Source organism: Cynocephalus volans, chromosome 11, assembly GCF_027409185.1.
Source record: "Cynocephalus volans isolate mCynVol1 chromosome 11, mCynVol1.pri, whole genome shotgun sequence".
NCBI lineage: Eukaryota > Metazoa > Chordata > Mammalia > Dermoptera > Cynocephalidae > Cynocephalus > Cynocephalus volans.
In genome coordinates, this window is record NC_084470.1 from 17513196 (window position 1) to 17532497 (window position 19302).

At 36.5% G+C, this 19302-nt stretch overlaps 1 protein-coding gene across 4 annotated transcripts in view; it reads left to right on the forward strand.

The window, feature by feature from the left end:
• GK5 (glycerol kinase 5) overlaps positions 1 to 19302 on the forward strand; it is a 75281-nt gene that overhangs the window by 45295 nt on the left and 10684 nt on the right. For all 4 annotated transcript variants that reach the window (XM_063114809.1, XM_063114810.1, XM_063114808.1 and 1 more), the window contains 4 exons: positions 9647 to 9741; positions 15140 to 15243; positions 16109 to 16168; positions 16904 to 17037. In XM_063114809.1, the coding sequence (XP_062970879.1) occupies positions 9647 to 9741; positions 15140 to 15243; positions 16109 to 16168; positions 16904 to 17037 (393 nt within the window). The remainder of the gene's footprint in view (positions 1 to 9646; positions 9742 to 15139; positions 15244 to 16108; positions 16169 to 16903; positions 17038 to 19302) is intronic.

The window sequence follows — 19302 nt, forward strand, 5'->3', positions numbered from 1 at the left end:
CATGCTTAGAAGAGCAAAAGGGTATAACATTTCAGCCTGTTATGTAATACAGTTAGTTAACTGAATTGTAAAAAAAGTATTTAAATGGTACTTAGCCATATGGAAATTTGAAATGTCTTTTCTTCAGTAACATAGGACCAAGGAAAGCATTTGAAACACAATATAATAGTGCCCAAAGGTAAAGAAAATGATTATAATTCTGTAAAAACAGTACTTAGAAGCTAATGATGAATGTTTTTTATCAAGAAGGAACAAAAGAATTATAATAAACAACTTCAGGCCAGAAAAAATAAGGATATACAAATCATAAAACTGAAAAATAATAAAAAGTAAAATTGATAAACAAAAATCTCTTTTTAAAAAAGTACCACAGGACTGTTACCCTATATATGTTTTACGAGGGATATGTTTGTGTGTGTGTGTATATATATATGTATATATGAAGGTACTTCAAAAAGTTTATGGAAAGAATCATTTTATCTTTTAATTCTATTTTTCCATTTTATGTACATAATAGAAAATATTATTTATATACATGCATACAAAATATATACATTCATACATAGCACACACATGGGGGAGAAAATGAGAACTATTTTAACTTTATATTTTGAAATAACTTTAAACTAAAAGTTGTAAAAGTAGTACAAGAACTCTTGTATACCCTTTACACAGATTTGCCAACTTTTAACATTTGTCATGATTGCCTAATCTAGTCACCCATCCTATATTTTATAGGATAAATAAATATATGTAATTTTCTGAGCTCTTTGAGAATAAATTGCATGTATCATGTTTCTTATGATGTAGTATTTCACCGTGTATTTCCTAAGAACAAGAATGTTCTCTTACACATCTTCAGTATGGTTATTAGTTTCAGGACATTAAACATTGGGGATAATATTGTTATGAAACTTATAATTCATGTTCAAATTTTGTCAAATATCCACATAATGTCCTTAATGGCATTTTTTTTTTCCAATCCAGGATCTAATCCAGGATTGCTTATTGTATAATTTCCTTTAAACTGGGACTGTTTCCTCTTTCTTTGTCTTTTATGCCATTGACATTTTTGAAGAATATAGACCAGTTATTTTATAGAAAGTTCCTCAATTTTGGTTTCTCATGACTAGATCCAGGTTATGTAGTTTTGACTGGAGTAATACATAAGTGATACTGTGTTCTTCTCAGAATATACATCTGAAGAAGCAAGTTGTCAGTCCTGTTTTGGGTTCTGTTAACTTTGTTTACTTGCACAAGGTATTTTCTGGTTTCTCCATTGTATATTTACTGTTTCTGTAATAAATAATTTGTGGGGCAATACTTTAAGACCAGCTAGATACCATTTCTCATCAAATTTACCCCATCACTTCAGTTTAGCATTCATTGATAATTCTGGCCTGAGTCAGTTTTCATTCTGATGGTTGCAAAATGGTGTTTTCTAGTCCGTTATTCCTTTTGTATTAGGTTAGCATTCTGTTGTATAAGGAAGTGCTTTTCCTTCTCCCCTATTTCTTTATCTATTTAGCATCAGTATAGACTCATGGCTTTTTATTTTATTTAACAGATTACAACTTTTAGTTCTTATTTATTTTCATGCTCAAATATTTTCAGATTTGGTTAGTTAGAATCCCTTCAAGATGGCTTCTATGTCTTTTAAATGTCTATGTCTATTATTTTTTAAGCACTTTCTTAGCTTATGAGACAAGATGTTTTTAACACATCCTATATCTTCCTTACCCTTGCCCTGGAATTAGTCACTTTACCAATGAGCCCTGATTTCTTTTAGTGGGGAATGGTATTTAAAAACAATGACTTGGGATGTCATTGCTTCTAGGCCCTTTCAGAAAAGCTAGCTAGCGTGCGTGCGTGCGTGCGTGCGTGTGTGTGTGTGTGTGTTAAAAATCCTGAGTTTAGGGCCGAGCCGTGGCGCACTTGGTAGAGTGCTGCGCTGGGAGAGTGGGGACGCTCCCGCCGGGGGTTCGGATCCTATATAGGACTGACCGGTGCACTCACTGGCTGAGTGCCGGTCACAAAAAAACGACCAAAAAAAAAAAAAAAAAAAAATCCTGAGTTTATATTGTACCTGCAATTCCAGTCTAATCTCTACGGGTTCTTGCTTGTCTTTCCTTGTTCTACTTTTTCCTTTATGTCAAGGATATATGGTCAAAGCACACTGTTCAAAATTTACTTGGGTTGGTTCTTTTTTTGTTCTCCCTTTACTGATTTTATTAATTTGAAATAGAATTAGGTTCATTTGTTTCTGTTATTCAGTTTTAGTCCCCCCTCCATAATTTCTTCAGGAATTATTTCACTTTTTAAATGTAGGACATTAGCATGAAAGATAATATACTCAAAGAAGTTCACTCTCCCCCCATTCCCTTCATTCTGTCTCCCTATCTCTGTAGATAATTTCTTCGTTAGTTTTTGGTTTAGCCTGCCTTTTTTTGCAAAAACGTAAAGATACATGGATGTTTTCTTGTTTTCTCATCTTTCTTACACAACAGTGGTATGCTACATATCTTTTATCCTTTCTATTTTCACTTAAAAATATATTCTAGGAATTACATCAACTCATTATTTTTCACAGCTCTATAGTACTCGTGTGTGTGTGTGTGTGTGTGTGTGTGTGTGTGTGTGTGTGTACATATTTTAGCCAGCCAATTTCCTACATTTGGGTTTTTAAGTGGTTTCTAATATTTTGATATGCAGATAACGATACAATGAATAACCTTGTTCATATGTGTTTTCATATTGTTGGAGGTTTATCTTAAGAATAAATTCCCAGAAGTGGGATTACTATGTCCAAGGTTTGCAAACTCATAGTAGTCTTGTTAGATATTGTCAAATTCCCCTCCATAGGAATTGTGCCATTTTGCATTCCCCCCAGAAGTGTATGAGACTGTTTGCCCACATCCGTGGTAATCATATATACTGTCAAGCTTTTGAAGTTTTGCCAACCTAGATGAGTAAAAAATGACATCTCAGTGTTTAAATGGCATTTCTCTTATTATGAACCAAATTGGACCTCTTTTCTTATGTTTGCAAAAAAAAATATTATTTTAAATCATCTTTCTTGAAGTTTAATTTACATACAGTTAAATTCACCCATTTTAAGCATTCAATGAGTTTTGACAAAGTATATGCCCGTGCAGTCACCATCTATATAGCGGGTTTTTGTTTGTTTTTGGTGTACAGTTCTACTAGTCTTAAGACATGTATAGGGGAGGGAGAAGGGAGGGAGGTTTTGGTGATGGGGAGCATTAATCAGCTACAATGTATATCGACAAAATAAAATTTAAAAAAAAAAAAAAAAAAAAAAAAAAGACATGTATAGACTGATGTAACCATCACCACTATCAGGATACTAAACACATCCATCAGCACCCAAAATTACCTTGTTCCACTCTACTGTAATGAGTCCCTGCCACAGTCTAATCTCTGGCAGCAGCTAATCTGTACTCCATCTATCTCTACACTTTTGCCTTTTCCATGATATCATGTAAATGGAATCAGAATATATAACCAGTTGAGACTGGTTTCATTTACTCCACATGATGCCTTTGAGATTCACCCTTGTTTTTATACATATCAATAGTGTATTTCATTGTAGAGTTCAGCCTTTTTCTGTTTATGCTGTATCACAGTTTTTCATCCATTTCCCACTGAAGGACATGTGGGCTGTTTCTAGTTCTAGTGACTATGAATAAAGCTGCTATAAACATTCACGTACAGGTTTTTATGTGAACATAAGATTTAATTTTTCAAGAGTAAATATCTTGCTTTACTGGCGATGTAAATGCAGTGTTATAGGTGTCATGTAAACATGCTCGTTTAAGTATATATCTTTCTAAAAACAAAATAAAACTAAAAACCTGCCAAACTTTCAGAGTTTGAAGTTTTTTTCCAGAGTTGTTATACCATTTTGAATTCTCACCAGCAGTGTATATTTTCAGGTTGCTCCTGTGCTTGGTAATGCCTTTTTATTTATTTTTTTAATTTTAGCCATTTTAGTGGATGTGTAATGTTATTTCATTGTGTTTTTAAGTTGCATTTCCCAAATGGCTAATGATGTCAAAAGTCTTTTTGCATCTTTATATCTTCCATGAAGTATCTGTTCAAATGTGTTGTGTATTTTTATTGGGTTGTTTTCTTACTGTTGAGTTTTGAGAGGTCTTTTTTGATTTTGAACACAGGTCCTTTCTAGAGTATGTGATTTGCAAATATTTTCTCCTAGATTGTAGCTTATCTTTCCCATTTTTTCCTTAATTAATTTTAATATCAATTGATAAGGAACAAATTTAACACAAAGATTAACATCCTTAATGAGAAAAGATCTCTTAAAATGAATTAGAAAAATCTAAGCAGAAACTTGGTGAAGGACATGAGCAGATAAGTCACACACCCCGTAGAGACACTCGTGTCTAATAAGTACACTCTGAGATGTTGGGGGTGGGGGGAGGAAATGGGGAGAGAGCTTAAGGCCCTCAGCCCTCCATCTCAGGGCCTTGGGGGCTTTTGGTTCAGGGACTCTTGGTTCAGGGACTTTTGGTTCTGTCTCCATAGTTGGCCTGGTTGCAGATGGTAGTGGGTGGGGCTGAGGCCTGTGGCTCCTGCCTTCATCTTCAGCGACCCCTTTTCCTTTTCTTAATGGTGTGCTTTGCAGAGCAAAGCTTTTAATTTTGATGAAATTTAATTTATCAATTTTTTCTCTATGAATTGTGCATTGGGTGTCATATCTAAGAACTGTTTGCCAAATCAGAGTCATACAGATTTTCTGCCATGTTTTTTTTTAAGAGTTGTATAGTTTATATTTTACATTTAGATATATAATCCATTTTGAGTTAATTTTTGTATAAAGTATGAGGTTTAGGTCAAGGTGCTTTTTTATTTTTATTTATTTTCTTATGAATGGATATCTTTCAGCTTTTATAGCATATCGGTTGACAACAAATTCTCTTAATTCTCCTTCTTTGGAGATTGTGTTTATTTAGTCCTTATTGCTGAAAGTTATTTTTGCTAGATGTAGAATTCTGGGCTAACAGTGTTTTCTTGCGGTACTTAAAATATGTTGCTCCACTACCTTTTGACCTCATACTTCCTGATGAGAAATTCATAGTCGTTTAAATGTTTGTTCCCCAGTATATAATCTGGCTGCTTTCAAGTTTTTGCTTTTTGTTTTGTCTTTAGTTTTTAGCTTTTAGTTTTTTTATAACATGTTTGGGCATTAATTTCTTTGTGTTTATCCAGTTTGGGATTTGCCAAGATTCTTGAACCTGTAGACTTGTAACTTCTGTCCACTGTGGGAAGTTTATACTCATTTTTTTAAAATAGTTTTTATGTTGTAAGCTCTCCTTCTGGGACTCAAATGACAGAAGTGTTAGGCCTTTTCTTATTGTGCCACAGGTCCCGGAGGCTCTGTTTTCTCTCTCTCTCACTCTCTCTCTCTCTCTCTCTCTCTTTTTCCCACAATGTTGTTTTTGCTCTCTTGTTTAGAAGGATGATTTATCTTCAAGTTTATGGACTTTTTCCTCTGTCATCTCCATTCAGCTATTGATCCCATCCGTTGAATTTTTTTTTTTTTTAAAGATGACCGGTAAGGGGATCTTAACCCTTGACTTGGTGTTGTCAGCACCACACTCTCCCAAGTGAGCTAACCGGCCATCCCTATATAGGGATCGGAACCTGTGGCCCTTGGTGTTATCAGCACCACACTATCCCAAGTGAGCCACAGGCTGGCCCCCATCCAGTGAATTTTTAAATTTTTTTTTTTTTTTTTTGTCGTTTTTTTCGTGACCGGCACTCAGCCAGTGAGTGCACTGGTCAGTCCTATATAGGATCCGAACCCGCGGCGGGAGCGTCGCCGCGCTGCCAGCGCAGCACTCTACCAAGTGCGCCACGGGCTCGGCCCGTGAATTTTTAAATTTTGATTATTATATTTTTTAGTTCTAAAATTTCCATTTGGTTTTTCTTCATATCTTCTACTTCTTTCTCTTTTGGTGGCTGGCTGGTTTGGGGATCTGAACCCTTGACCTTGGTGTTACTAGCACAACACTTTCCCAAGTGCACTAACTGGCCAGCCTATCTCCTGTTTCTTTGCTGAGACTTTCTTTGCGTTTGTTTCAAGAGCATTAATGTTTATTTCTCAGAGTATGGCTACAATAGCTGTTTTAGAGTTTTTGTCTGATAATTCTAATATCTGTGTCATCTTGGGGGTGGAGTCTTTTGTCTTTTCCCTTGCAAGTGGTTGAGATTTCCCTTGTTCTTCATGTGTTGTTCAATTTGGGGTTGCATCCAAAATTTTAATATTATGAGATTCTGATTCTTGTTTAAATCCTATGGACAATTTTGATACTTTAAATTATTATGGTAGACAATAAATTTAGATATGCTAAGTTCACAAGTTCTGAACTGCCTTTTGGGGACTGTGGTTCCAATGTCAGTTCAGTTTTCAAAGTATTTGCAGTGCTATTTGGATCTGTCTCTCATTTGTGCCACCTAATGGCCAGTCCAGGCGGTGATCTACCTAGAGAACAGTTCTCAAAGCCTTAGTTTTGTTGTTTAGGGTCAGATCTTCATAGGTGCAGCTTAGGGGTGAGACCAAGAATTCATAAAGATCTTTACAAGATAATTTTCCTGAGCTCCTTTCTCTCAGTGATTTGCGTGGTACTTTCTGACTCCCAGGGGACCTCCATCCTGGTGTTCTAGCTAGAAAACTGTTGGTTTGGATTTCCTACTCTACCAAATACCTGTTGCTACTTCTACCTCCCCAACCAAGTGGCAAGAGAGAAAGAGAGGGAGAGGACATGGAAGGAAAGAAGAGGGAAAGCAAAGTGGATTTCTGTAATGCTCTTGTATTCAGTATTTGGTTGAGGGCCAGCCTGTGGCTCACTCGGGAGAGTGTGGTGCTGATAACACCAAGGCCATGGGTTTGGATCTCTATATAGGGATGGCTGCTTGGCTCACTTGGAAGAGCGTGGTGCTGACAACACCAAGTCAAGGGTTAAGATCCCCTTACCAGTGATCTTTAAAAAAAAAAAAAAAAAAAGGATTTGGTTGTTGCCATGTCTCTTGTCCCTGCAGCCACAGGATTGCCTGAGGCCTAGGACAGAAGAGATCAAGAAAAAAAAAAAAAAAAGGAATGAGGAATTCCATACTCTTGGCTTACGTTTTATGGACCCATGCTGCTGGGCTGCCATTGCTGCTAATGGGATTGCCTAAAGCTAGGGTCTGAGAGAATAAAAAAATCTGAAAAGCAAAAAATGAGAATTTCCAATTCTGTCCTGTAGAAACCCCTGTCTCTTGCTCCTCAGTCCAGAAAGAGTGGACTTCTCTTGAATTTCTTCATATTTGCACCCAGTGTACAGATCTGGGTTTCAGGTTTCAGGCTGTCCCTGAGTCGAGGTCAGGACATATCAGAAAAAATAAAAAATAGGAAACACCGCCAGTTTGGTGGTACTTTGAGTTCTTCCATCTTCCTGCTGGCTTATTCTTCAGAGTCCTCACATAGCTTTTCTGTGTATTCTGTCCAGGATTCTTAGCTGTACTCAGTGAGAGAGACAGAGTGCAGTGTGCTTACTCCAAAAGACTTTTCATCAATAAGCTTATTTGAGAATAGTTTAAATGGAAGATTATTTAGAGAAATTCTTCAAGCAAAAAATGGAGCAAACAACAAAGAATGTGAATAAGGAAGATGTCTTTTTAAAAAAAAAAAAAAAAAAATTCTGTTTCGGGCCGGGCCCATGGCACACTCGGTAGAGTGCTGCGCTGGGAGCGCGGCAACGCTCCCGCCGCGGGTTCGGATCCTATATAGGAATGACCGGTGCACTCACTGGCTGAGTGCCGGTCACGAAAAAAAAAAAAAAAAAACGACAAAAAAAAAAAAAAAATTCTGTTTCTTTGTTACCAAAAACTTTCCTCAAACTAGCTGTCTAGTATGCTTTTCACATCTTGTCTTGATTTAAAAATTTAGACATTTGGACATGATTTTTTTTAAAGTATAGTTTTTAAAACCAATGTTTTTAGCATTTCTTTTTGAAGTGCTAGAGATATTTTTATGTGTTATCTGGACATTTTGATCAAGCGAATGAAATTTATGGATCTGGTAACTATCTTTTTGAGTAAAATTTATAGTTATTCTTGAATGATCCTCATTACTTGAGTTTTAAAATACATGCTCCTTAAGTGTCTTTCTTTAACTAATTGTTCATTATAAGTATAACAAATCATATAATGAAATTAGATCAACCTAAAGATTGTATAAAGCCGGTAATACTTATTATGACTGATTTCTGAACTTTTTATCTGATCTTCGCTGTCAGTCCTACATGCTCATTTAGGAGTCACTTACAAAAAAGGATATCCAGATGGCCAGTGAAAAAGTATTTAACTTCATTAGTCAATAGGAAAATGAAAAATCAAACCACCATGCAATACCACCAAAACAGCTAAAATGAAAAACACAGACAATATCAATTTATTGGCAAGAATATGGGGTAACTGGAACTCTCATGCTGATGGCAGGAAACTTAAACTGCTGCAACCACTTTGAAAACACATTTGGGGGTCAGTCCCGTGGCTTGGGAGCACACCGGCGCTCCCGCCGTGGGTTCGGATCCTATGTAGGACTGGCCGGTGCGAGCAACACCACGCCAAGGGTTGTGATCCCCTTACCGGTCACAACAAAAGACAAAAAAGAAAAAACATTTGGCAGTATCTGCTAACACTAGTCCTAAATGAGAAGACCCTAGAAGTAGCAATTCCATTCCTTAGTATTAATAAGCAGAAATGTATATATATATATATGTCCTCTAAAAGAATGTACGTGAGTGTTCGATATAGCCTATTTTAGCCAAACACTGGAAACTACCCAAATGCATATCAGTAGTAGACTAGATTAATAAATTGTGTATAGTCACATAAAGGAATACTACATAGAGATGAGAATGAATGGAATACATACTACATGTAACAATATGAATGAATCTCACAAGCATGATGTTGAACAAAAGAAGTTCATATCTTGATCTGGATGTAGATTACCTGAGTATATTCACACTGTAAAAATTCATCCAGCTATACACTTAGGATTTGTGCACTTTTCTGTATGTATATCATACGCTCCAGTAAAAAGTTTACTAAATGAATCAAGTCTTGACTTTTTTGTTTGCTTGTTTTTTTAAAGATTGACTTTTGGTAAACCTGTTTGTTACTGGCCCCTTATTGAACTCAGGGGGAGTAATTTCTTCAGTTGATTCTCTTGGGAATTATAGGTAGATGATCCTCTCATCAGAAAACTAGGATGTCTCTTACCTTTGAGAGAATAATTTTTTAATGCCAAAAAACATACATAGAATTGATTTTTCTTAAACAGCCCAAATACCTTTCAAAGAAAAAGTAAGGCCTGCTGCATATAGGCCCTTGTCCCTTCTATGGACCCATAAATCTACGCAGGGTGAAAACTCAGATGGTACTCTAACAGAATGGCCTTTGTGTTGTCCCTTTTAATTGAGTTAATCGTTTACATTATGTTCATAATAGATGTGGATACATGTAAATACTAGTCATATAACAATTCTGTTTGTCCCTCCCCAACCCCTTCGTTTTGTTTTAGGGTTTTTTTGTTGTTGTTTGTTTGTTTTTGCAGATCTTTTCACAGATGCTGCTGAGACTGAAAAAATGGCCAAAAGTTTGGAAGATTCTGAAGGAGTTTATTTTGTTCCATCTTTTAGTGGATTACAGGTATGTTAAAAAAAAAAAAAAGGCTAATGTTAGTCACAAACATTTTTCTTCTTCTACCACACCCAAAATTACATGTCTATCACTCTGTTACCTGAAAATGTGGGCACTGAACAGAACTAAGATGAAAGGTGCATTCTAGGGCTGAAAAGTTGTGCTCTGACCCAGTATGAATTCCATGAGACAGCAGAGTGTCCCGAGTGTGACCCTGCCAGTTTGGCTTGTACTTAGAGCATTCCGCTGGCTTCTGCTTAGAACTGTACCTCTTTGGAACCTAAAAGTGGGCAGATTTATCATAGAACTTTTATATAAACCTGGAATTAATTTATCATGACCAAAAATAGTCATTTTCCAGTAGGGGAAAATATATCAATAAATCAGCATTCTGATACCATTGTGAATTAGAAAAATAATGTCAAGGTACATAGGCACACACACACACACACACACACACACACACACAATATGTGTACACAAAAATATGTGTATATTTTGCAGTTATGTATAAGTTTCATTAACTTTTTAAAAAATCAAAATTTCTTTTTATTAATTGTTGTGCTGGATTATTGGTTACTTTGCCCAGTCAAAAAGTAAACCTAATAAAAGACTTGATTTTGTAACATTTAACTTTGTATTTAATTGAAATATCTGTTATAATGTGTTTAATTTTAGAATATTGTCACAAAGACTTTTTAAAAAACTATATAGGTATAATATTATGAAAAAAATTACTTTTTTGGGAAAGCTTACGCTCTTTCGTTTTAATCCTCCTCTATATATTTTTTCTCTACCCAAAATAAAATTTTCTCCTTCTTCTAGTTTATCCCATATTCAGGCAATCAGTTACAAAAGCCCCAAATTTGAAAGTTTGGGTAATATAATGTGGAAGCTAGTCAGAGTGTTTTAAATCTTTAAAAATATCATACTTCCAAAAGTAGATTTTTAAATGAGCATTATTTGAATATCTTTAATATTTATCTTCTAGGTACTTTATTCTAAAGGATTGAAAGCTTATGATAAACTATAGAGATTTCATTGTGTTCTCTTCAGGCTGATGTGAGGCAACCACTAAATAGCACCCATGATAGGACAGGTAGTGAAACATATTTACATAATTGAGGTTTCAGGAGGAAGGTTAGTTGAATAATTTTCAACAGCAAAGGTAGGGTTTGATTAGGTTACTACTGATTCTTCCTGAAAACTGTGCTGTGGGACTTAGTAGTGACTTTGTCTTAACAACTCTTCATTACCCCACACGCCTTAAAAATAATATAAAGTGTATGATAAAAAAATCAAAGTATTGTTGAAGCCCAAAAGATTTAGACCAAACTACCACAGATATGATTTTTAATTTTATCTCAATAACAAAATGTCCCTGAGGCCGGCCCATGGCTCACTCGGGAGAGTGTGGTGCTGATAACACCAAGGCCATGGGTTCGGATCCCATATAGGGATGGCCGGTTAGCTCACTGTGTGAGCATGGTGCTGACAAAATGTCCCTGGTCTGTCATGACTGCCACCTGGAGGGGAATGGAATGACTGCAGGCCAACTATTTCCCTGCATAAAATGAAACTTACCTGGAAACTGCAAGTTAATTCAAGCAACAATAGTGTGTTGATACTAAGCAGTTTGTCCCATAGGAGGGAGATCACCTATAAGCTACCTATGTCAACAACTAGAGAAAATGAGGCCTGGGGAATGGAAGAAAGGAAGGAAGGTTGAAGTATCTGTGAAGCTGCCTTTAATTCTAGAATATGTTACAGCTTTAGATACTGCGGCAGGATGTTGAAGGCTCCTAATAGTCTCAGTTTCTCAAAGCAGTCTATTGAGAAATGGGCACTGGATGAGCTCTGAGGAGAATGGGAACGTCTGAGACAGCCACTTCAGGGAGTGGCAGAATGGGTGGGCTGGAGCGTGGGGCCATGCACCGGGGGTGGCGTCATTTAGTGCAGCCATTGTGGCTTTGTTCTAGCAGGGCTTGTGGTTTGGGGGGCAGGATTCTAAGGTAGGGATTGGGCAGGAATCAGTGCTCATGTACTTAGATGTTCAGGGTACTGTGGTGATGGCGGTAGCAGGACAGACAAGACTGTGAGCCAAGTTGCAGTCTTCAAAGGGTGAGCAGTCATGCTCTGCTGAGGGTTCTTTTGATTGCAATGAACAGCTTTGCCTAAGGTAACCATGAGAGGAACTGGTTGTTCACATACTGAGGGGTCCTTATTAAGTTCATGGAGAAAGATTAGTATTATCTTTTCATTGTATTTTTTCCACAAACTTTTTGAAGTACCTTCATACTCCTGAGGACTGAGATTAGAAAGGAGTTAGCAACCAACTTAGCAATTCTTAGTATTCTTTTTTGGTTTTCTGCTTTTCTCTGTAAGTCTGCTTTTCTCTTTTCATTTCTAGCTTTGTTCTGCCTCCTTTCTTCCTTACAACTTCTGCTAAATTGTCATTATTTTTCTTATGCTTTCTGCCTTGCAACTTAGAAATATCACACACAACCTTCCTTCACCTTGTGCATCCTTTTCACTTCAGTCCCCATAGGTGAAGTCTTTCTCTTAGTGTCTCCTAGTTCAGATTTCCAGGGGAGGGAATCTGATTGTACCACCTTGTCTTTTCAAACTGTGGTCAAACGTTGAGGCAGTTTGCTGACCCCCTATAGCTGTGGTGGTGGCAGTGGGACTAGGGCATGAAATGTGGCTGCTATAGACAACAGGGGCTGTGGTTTCAAGAAGCTTCCTTAGAAGGGGATGAGGGCAGCAAGTACTACGATTGCTGTCTCTGGTTCTGTGAGTGAGCGGGACGTCTGAATGGTGGACAGGGTAAGGGAGATATAGCATGATGCCGACGCGGACCCAAAGCAGACATGAAGAAAGGGCAGTAAGTGTCTGCTAACACTAGAATCAAAATGGCCTAGAGTGGTCATGGGAAGTTAGGACAGTGTCCATCTGGTCCCTGTGATATCAGAAGCATGAGAAGGCTCATATAGCTTCTCACTGAATAGATACAACTGAAGCCATTTGCCCAGCATAGAGCCAGGTTTGTTATAGCAACCACAAAATAAGTGGAGGGAACTCCTTGGAAGGGGTTAAGGGTTAGGGGAGTTTGTTTACAGTAGAAGAGTTCAGAAGGCACAGTGAAAGGGTTATGAAGACAGTCAGTGGCAGTGGGAAGGGTCTGGGTAAGGAATGATAAGTAATAACTGCAGTGGCAGCTATCCTGTGAATACTTACTATGTATCAGGCACTGTTCTCAGTTCTTTACATGTGTCATCTCATTTAATCCTCAGTAACTCAACAAGGTAGAAGATACTCTTATCATCCCATTCTGAAGATGAGGAAACTGAGATTTAGAGCTGTTAAATCACACCTAGTGAGTGGGGGAGCTGGTTATGGAACCCAGGCGTTCTGACTCCAGAGTCCACGCTCTTAACCACTCTGCATTACTGCCTCACAGTATAGCATAAACCATTATGACAATGGGAATACACAACAGTGCCAAGAGGAGCTTGCATTTAGGATCTAGGTTGTCAAGGACAAGGGGCATGTTGGTATTAAACATCCTGCAAATTCCCGTGAGCAGCTGAAATCCCAGTGGTGACAAGGGCCCTGGGGCAGGTATTGTGTACCCTGGGGCAAGAGACAGAACTTTGCTAAGTCCTGCTGTTCTTAATTGGTTGGTGGCTCTGGGGAGGCTCACTCAATGGGATTGGCAGTCATGAATTGAAGGTGTGACTGGAGCCTGTCTGCCATGGTGAAGTGTGATCAGGCCTTTGAAAGGACCTTGGCACTGTTTCCTACCATACCATCCCAACAAGAGACTCACTTGGACTAAAGTAGGGATATTTTAACCCATGAAGAAATTTTTAGGTTTCTATGGAATTTATTTCCCCTCAAATTGATCTGTTACTAATAGTAAATTATGTTCATAACTATTTGTACAAAAATGATTTCAGGCCAGTCATACCAGGATTTTATGTGATATACTGGAAGAAGTTATTTTATGCAGAGAAAACATAGCATACTACTGGGAACTAATTGAATTGGCTGAATCTGACTAATCTTAGTTTCATGGTATTATATCACCTGATATAAATTAGCTTTACTATAAATCAGCTTTTACGGATTAAAATTACCAAAAGGTGTTAATACATTTGCACAATTACCAAAATAAAATCACAGGAGGAAGAAAATCATACTGTAGTAACGATAAGATGTAATGTAGAATTTCTTAAGTACTTAAGAGAAGTATTGCTTGTTCATTCATACATCAAATGTGTATCCCTGTGCGGAGCCAGATATGGTGTTAGACACTGGAGGCACCTGGTGAGCACATCAAACAAGGGTCTACCTGTGGCACTTACAGTACAGTGGGGATGATGGAGTTTCAACAAACAATCAGACAAATATATGTGATTATAAACTGTGGTGCGTGTATGATGGACAATTATGGAGTTTCATAAAAACACATAATAGGGGACTTTTGGAGTCAGAAGTTTTTCCTTAGGAAGCTGAGCCAAGATTTGGAGGGGGTGTAGGAATTAATGAGCAGAAGGGGTGGTAGAAAGTCTTCCAGGTAGAGAGATGATTTGTCAAGACCCCAAAGGTGCTTTTTCTGGGTACCATAATTTTCTGACAGCACTAGATGTCCCTCTGTCATGACCATAGTGGTGTGTTGGAACTGTCCTTCTGTCTGTTTCTTTGTGAGAATGCGAGCTCTGGCCGGGGTCTTTGTTTTTCATTTTTGTGTCCCCAAATTGTCTTGTGTTTCTGGAGATACAAAGATGAATAAAAATTTCACCTGATGAATATATACTTCCAGCTCAAGATTTTGGCTTTTTAAAAGACAGATATTAGGCTGAATCACTTCTGATATTAGACAGTAAGACTATTAAGCTAAGATAAAAGATTGTAGTTTGAACATCTGACAGCATTTGTTGTAAGTTATAACACTGAAAACACATTTTTTGCATTATAGTTTTTTAAATCTTAAGTCTTACTTATATCCTCAAAAAGCCACTCTACATAATAAACAATTTTAGTGTAAAAACTTTACAGTTGGAGAAGGGGGGATTTCTGTCATTGCTTTTTATTTTCTACATTTATAAAGCTATGCATTTAATAATTTGTTACTATATATGCCTCAGCCCTTTTCTTGGTATGAGCTCAAACAGAAGGTCTAGCTAAGTCCAGTAACTGTGACTCAACCTTGTTTAAATGCAATTAAAAAGTTATCCTAATATTTAACATAATCTTTGAACTGTCATTTATTTTTAAATTATTTAACCCTAAATAAGCATTCCTTTCTGCTAACATGGCTATGTTTTTATCTTATAATATTTCCTCAATTCTATAGATGTAATTTAGAACAATAATGATATATTCTTATTATCTCTTACTTTAGGCTCCGTTAAATGACCCCCGTGCATGTGCCTCTTTTATGGGTTTGAAGCCCTCCACTAGTAAATACCACCTTGTGCGAGCAATATTGGAGTCAATAGCATTTAGGTAAACTCTGCCATGAACTCCTCCTTTTCATGCAGTATTGCCATTTACTTCATTAATTTGCCACTTAACTGAAAAATTGTAAATTTTAATTAAATTCTTTAATTTATGCTTTTAGTTTAATATATACTGTGTATGATAAAATCTGTTTTTGTTGCTAATTTCCTTGGTATCTCTCATTTTTCTCATAGTTGATAGTACCAGTAGTACTTGGATTTGATATCTGAAAATTGAATGATTTTTTTAAATATCCAGTTTCTTAAGCATAAAGATTCAAAATTTAGATTTTCAAAAGTTTTGTGTCTACCCGTGAAGGAGAATTTAAACTAGTAATGCTGCCATTATATCCAAAAAAGGAATCATCAAAATTATTCTTTATGCATATTTCCCTGTGGTGTTTTTTTGCTTTGGGATGGGTTCAGATTATTAAAATTAAGAATGTGGCTGTCATGAATATGGAATGTTCATAATGTTTAAAATAAAATTTTCTGTGATTACAAAATGATCATTTTTATATTTGAGGAATTTTGTTAGATGTTATTTATAGCTTGTTATATTAATGGTTATCTATTAAATAGATGCTTGCTTTAAATTTTTCTTTGTAGAATGATAATAGAATAAATTTAGTTGTAAAATAAAAATTATGCTCTCGTGTATGAAGGTGAAAAACACAAGGACCTGAGCTTCTTGCTTATTAGAGTATCTGTTAGACGATTTCCAGTTAGCACAATATATTTTTAAAATATTTTCTTTTGCATATTTTATAAATATTGAGTAAATAAAATCATAGTTTTTATTTTTTGAGATCAGAATAAGATAGAATTATTATGATATGAATTTCTAAGTAGTTATCTTGTTTTTTTACTAGAAACAAACAATTATATGAAATGATGCGGAAAGAAATCCATATTCCTGTAACAAAAATCCGGTATGTAAACTTCGTTTCCAGCAGATATAATTAGAAATTAGAAGTAAGTGGTAGATGCTCTTAGTGTTTTCATCATTACGATTATTCAGGATTTCAAAAGGAACTTATGCCTAGCTCTTCTGCAACAAAATTCTTGGTCATAGGAATTTGGAGAGAGAAGCTAATTTCAGACTTACGGAGAATATAACAATATGAAATTTAGGAGCATGTTGGCAGCTATGTGTGTATTACATACATCTCCAAAGTCTCTTTTTTGTGTGTGTAGCTATCCTTTTGGCACCAAAGCATCGTATTTCTTTGCTGTGAGATCCAAACGGATTTTTATGTTGGCTTAGTTTGTTATACTTGGCCTATTTTGAACTAGTCCCAAAAGAAACAGGACAGGTGAGAAAATAAATGGCAGGAGTAAGGAAAAATCCACTAAGACACTAAGACCCAGTAAGGTCCTCTGTTAAAGATTACCTGTAAGGCAGTTGGTTAGAGTGTGGTGTGATAATACCAAGGTTAAGGGTTTAGATCCCTGTATGGGCCAGTTGGGAAAAAAAAAAAAAAAGCTGAAAAGATTACCCAGGAAGTCCTCTGTTATCAGGTCAATACTAAGCAATATAATATTGGAATTAGTAAGTTAACTTATAAAATAAAATCAAGATTTCAGAAAAATAAAAGTGACCTGCTTAAAAAGAATAATAATAATTTTGTTGCAGTATTTTATCTCACATATTTTTCTCTCCACAGGGCAGATGGAGGAGTCTGTAAGAACGGTTTTGTCATGCAGATGACTTCAGACTTGATTAATGAGAATATAGACAGACCCGTCCACATTGACATGTCGTGCCTAGGTGCAGCTTCTCTAGCTGGCCTTGCTGTTGGTATGTGTGGATTTTATAAAAATGAGAGCTTTCTTGAAAACTATTTCTTACAGGTAACATTTCTCTCAAATCATAAAACTGTAGAGAGGATCTGGAAAGCTTTGTCCATGAAGCTCCATACATGTATGCACATTGATCACAAAATACCCTGTGACCTCCTCTGTTGGTAGGTCTGGTTGCACCTCTTCCATCATTACTTCACTCCTTCAATTGGAAGAAGTATGAGGCGAGAACAATTAATTCTCCACTGCTTTGGTCTCTAGCAAGAGAGAGTCTCTGGGTAAACTTTCGGGATAGATAGTGTTAAAGAAAAAAATTATTCAATGCCACTTGTTAAAGAACAGTAAGGCAGACTTTATTCAGGGGGACTACTGCAATGGGATCTTGTTGTAGGGGAGAGAAATTAGGCTCAACTTTGAACACAACAAGGAAGAGTGAGAATTTATAGACAAGGAGCAGGGTGGGGGTCAGTAGATGGAAAATTGCTAAGAAGAAACATGAGGGGGTAAAGGGAAATTCTGGCTAAACTGACCTAACAGGATTCTTGCTGAAGGCAGGACAGAGTTATCAGACATCACTTGGGGGATGGCGGAAGATAATTAGATATCAAGGGTGGGGGATTCTGGCTAAACTGATTTATCAAGATTCTTGCTAAAATTAGGTAATGCAAAGATGAATATAGAAGTCCAAAAGTTGAGGCCTAGATGAAAAAGAGCTCAGAGGAGCCTGAGTAGAGTTTGGTCAAGTAGAGAGTCTTTGTCAATAGGCTTGTCTTTGGGCTAACTGGTCAGCTCAGTTGGTCAGAACAGGTTCAGATCCCAGTACTAACCAGCTGCAAAACATAAATAAATAAAATAAAAAATAGGCTCGTCTTTGACATTAGAAACCACTTCATTATTTATTTATTGAACAGCGTTTGTTGAGCACCTGCTGCATGACAGTCACTGCTGGGAATTAAGAGGTTAAAAGCCGTAGTTTCTGATATCTGGTAGGAATAGACAGATAAGTTACTTGATTATTAAACTTGTGTGATAAACCCAGAGGACAGCAATGGTATTGAGCAAGTGGTGTTGGCCTCCCAAAGAAGGGGACATAGCTCAATTTTGAAGGGGTTTGCAGACAGCCAGGTCAGAAGAGGATAAGAGATGGATGATTGAACAGAGCAAGCAGCTTGTGCAAAGGCACTGACCTATTATGGGAAGTGCTGATGTAGGGAGGGTGGGAGGGAAGCTGGAGAGGTCCTCATAAAGAGCAATGTGGACTTGATCCTGAAGGCCTGGGAGCTGCTGAAGAATTTTAAGCAGGGAGAGACGGAAAGATCTGCATTTGAACAGATCACTTTGACAATTAGTGAAAGGATTAGTGAGGAAGGATAAGCGTGGAGGTGGGGATGCCAAGTAGGGGGTACCCTAGGAAGCAAGATGATGCTTTGGGAGATGGGGAGTCTTTTAATGTGTTTTTGAATGGGGAGGGGGAAATGATTTATGCAAAGTAATATTTTAGATTTAAAAATTTTAGGCTAATATTTAGCATATTAAAGTTACAAATCCAAAAAGCAGGAAATCTTGGCAAATTCAGTTTAAACTTTATTCTACTAAAAAATATGATAATTTTGAATAAAATTAAAACCATCACTTTCATTTGTTCATTGATTAATATTTGATTAACTCAAGTTGGAGAAAATAACTTTTCCTTTATCAGTCCCATTTGCAAATTAATTTGTATATATTCCAGCTCCTATTAACATAGTTGATTTTCTTTTAATGTTTCAAATGCCTGATTGTGCAAGCTTAGAATGGTAACAAGAAAAATCTTCTCAAATACTTAAAGAACTCTTGAAAATTGAATAAATTAAGCTTATAGTTACAGTAAATCAAGTTCTCACAAATATTCTAATATTTATAAGATTAATCAAGTTCTTCTACACTTTTCACATTATAAGACTAAATATGTCAAATTCTCTTGAACATTTAAAATACTTTAACAAACACATGCAGGTTATTTTACACATAACAATGGCTTGAGTTCTGTCTGCCTCATCTGTATTTAATTTCAAACCTTTACTTCTCTCTCAGAAATATGAGACCTGAAGACTGTGTACATCCTCTGTGTTTTCTAAGTTACTCAGAAACTGGGTCTGTTCTGTACATGTTCAATAAAATGACTTTTAAATATATATATGCCTTAAAATGTAAATAATAGGCTCTGGAAATAAGGATTTTAAGAAACATTTATTTTCATTATTAGATTTATCTAACTATAGTG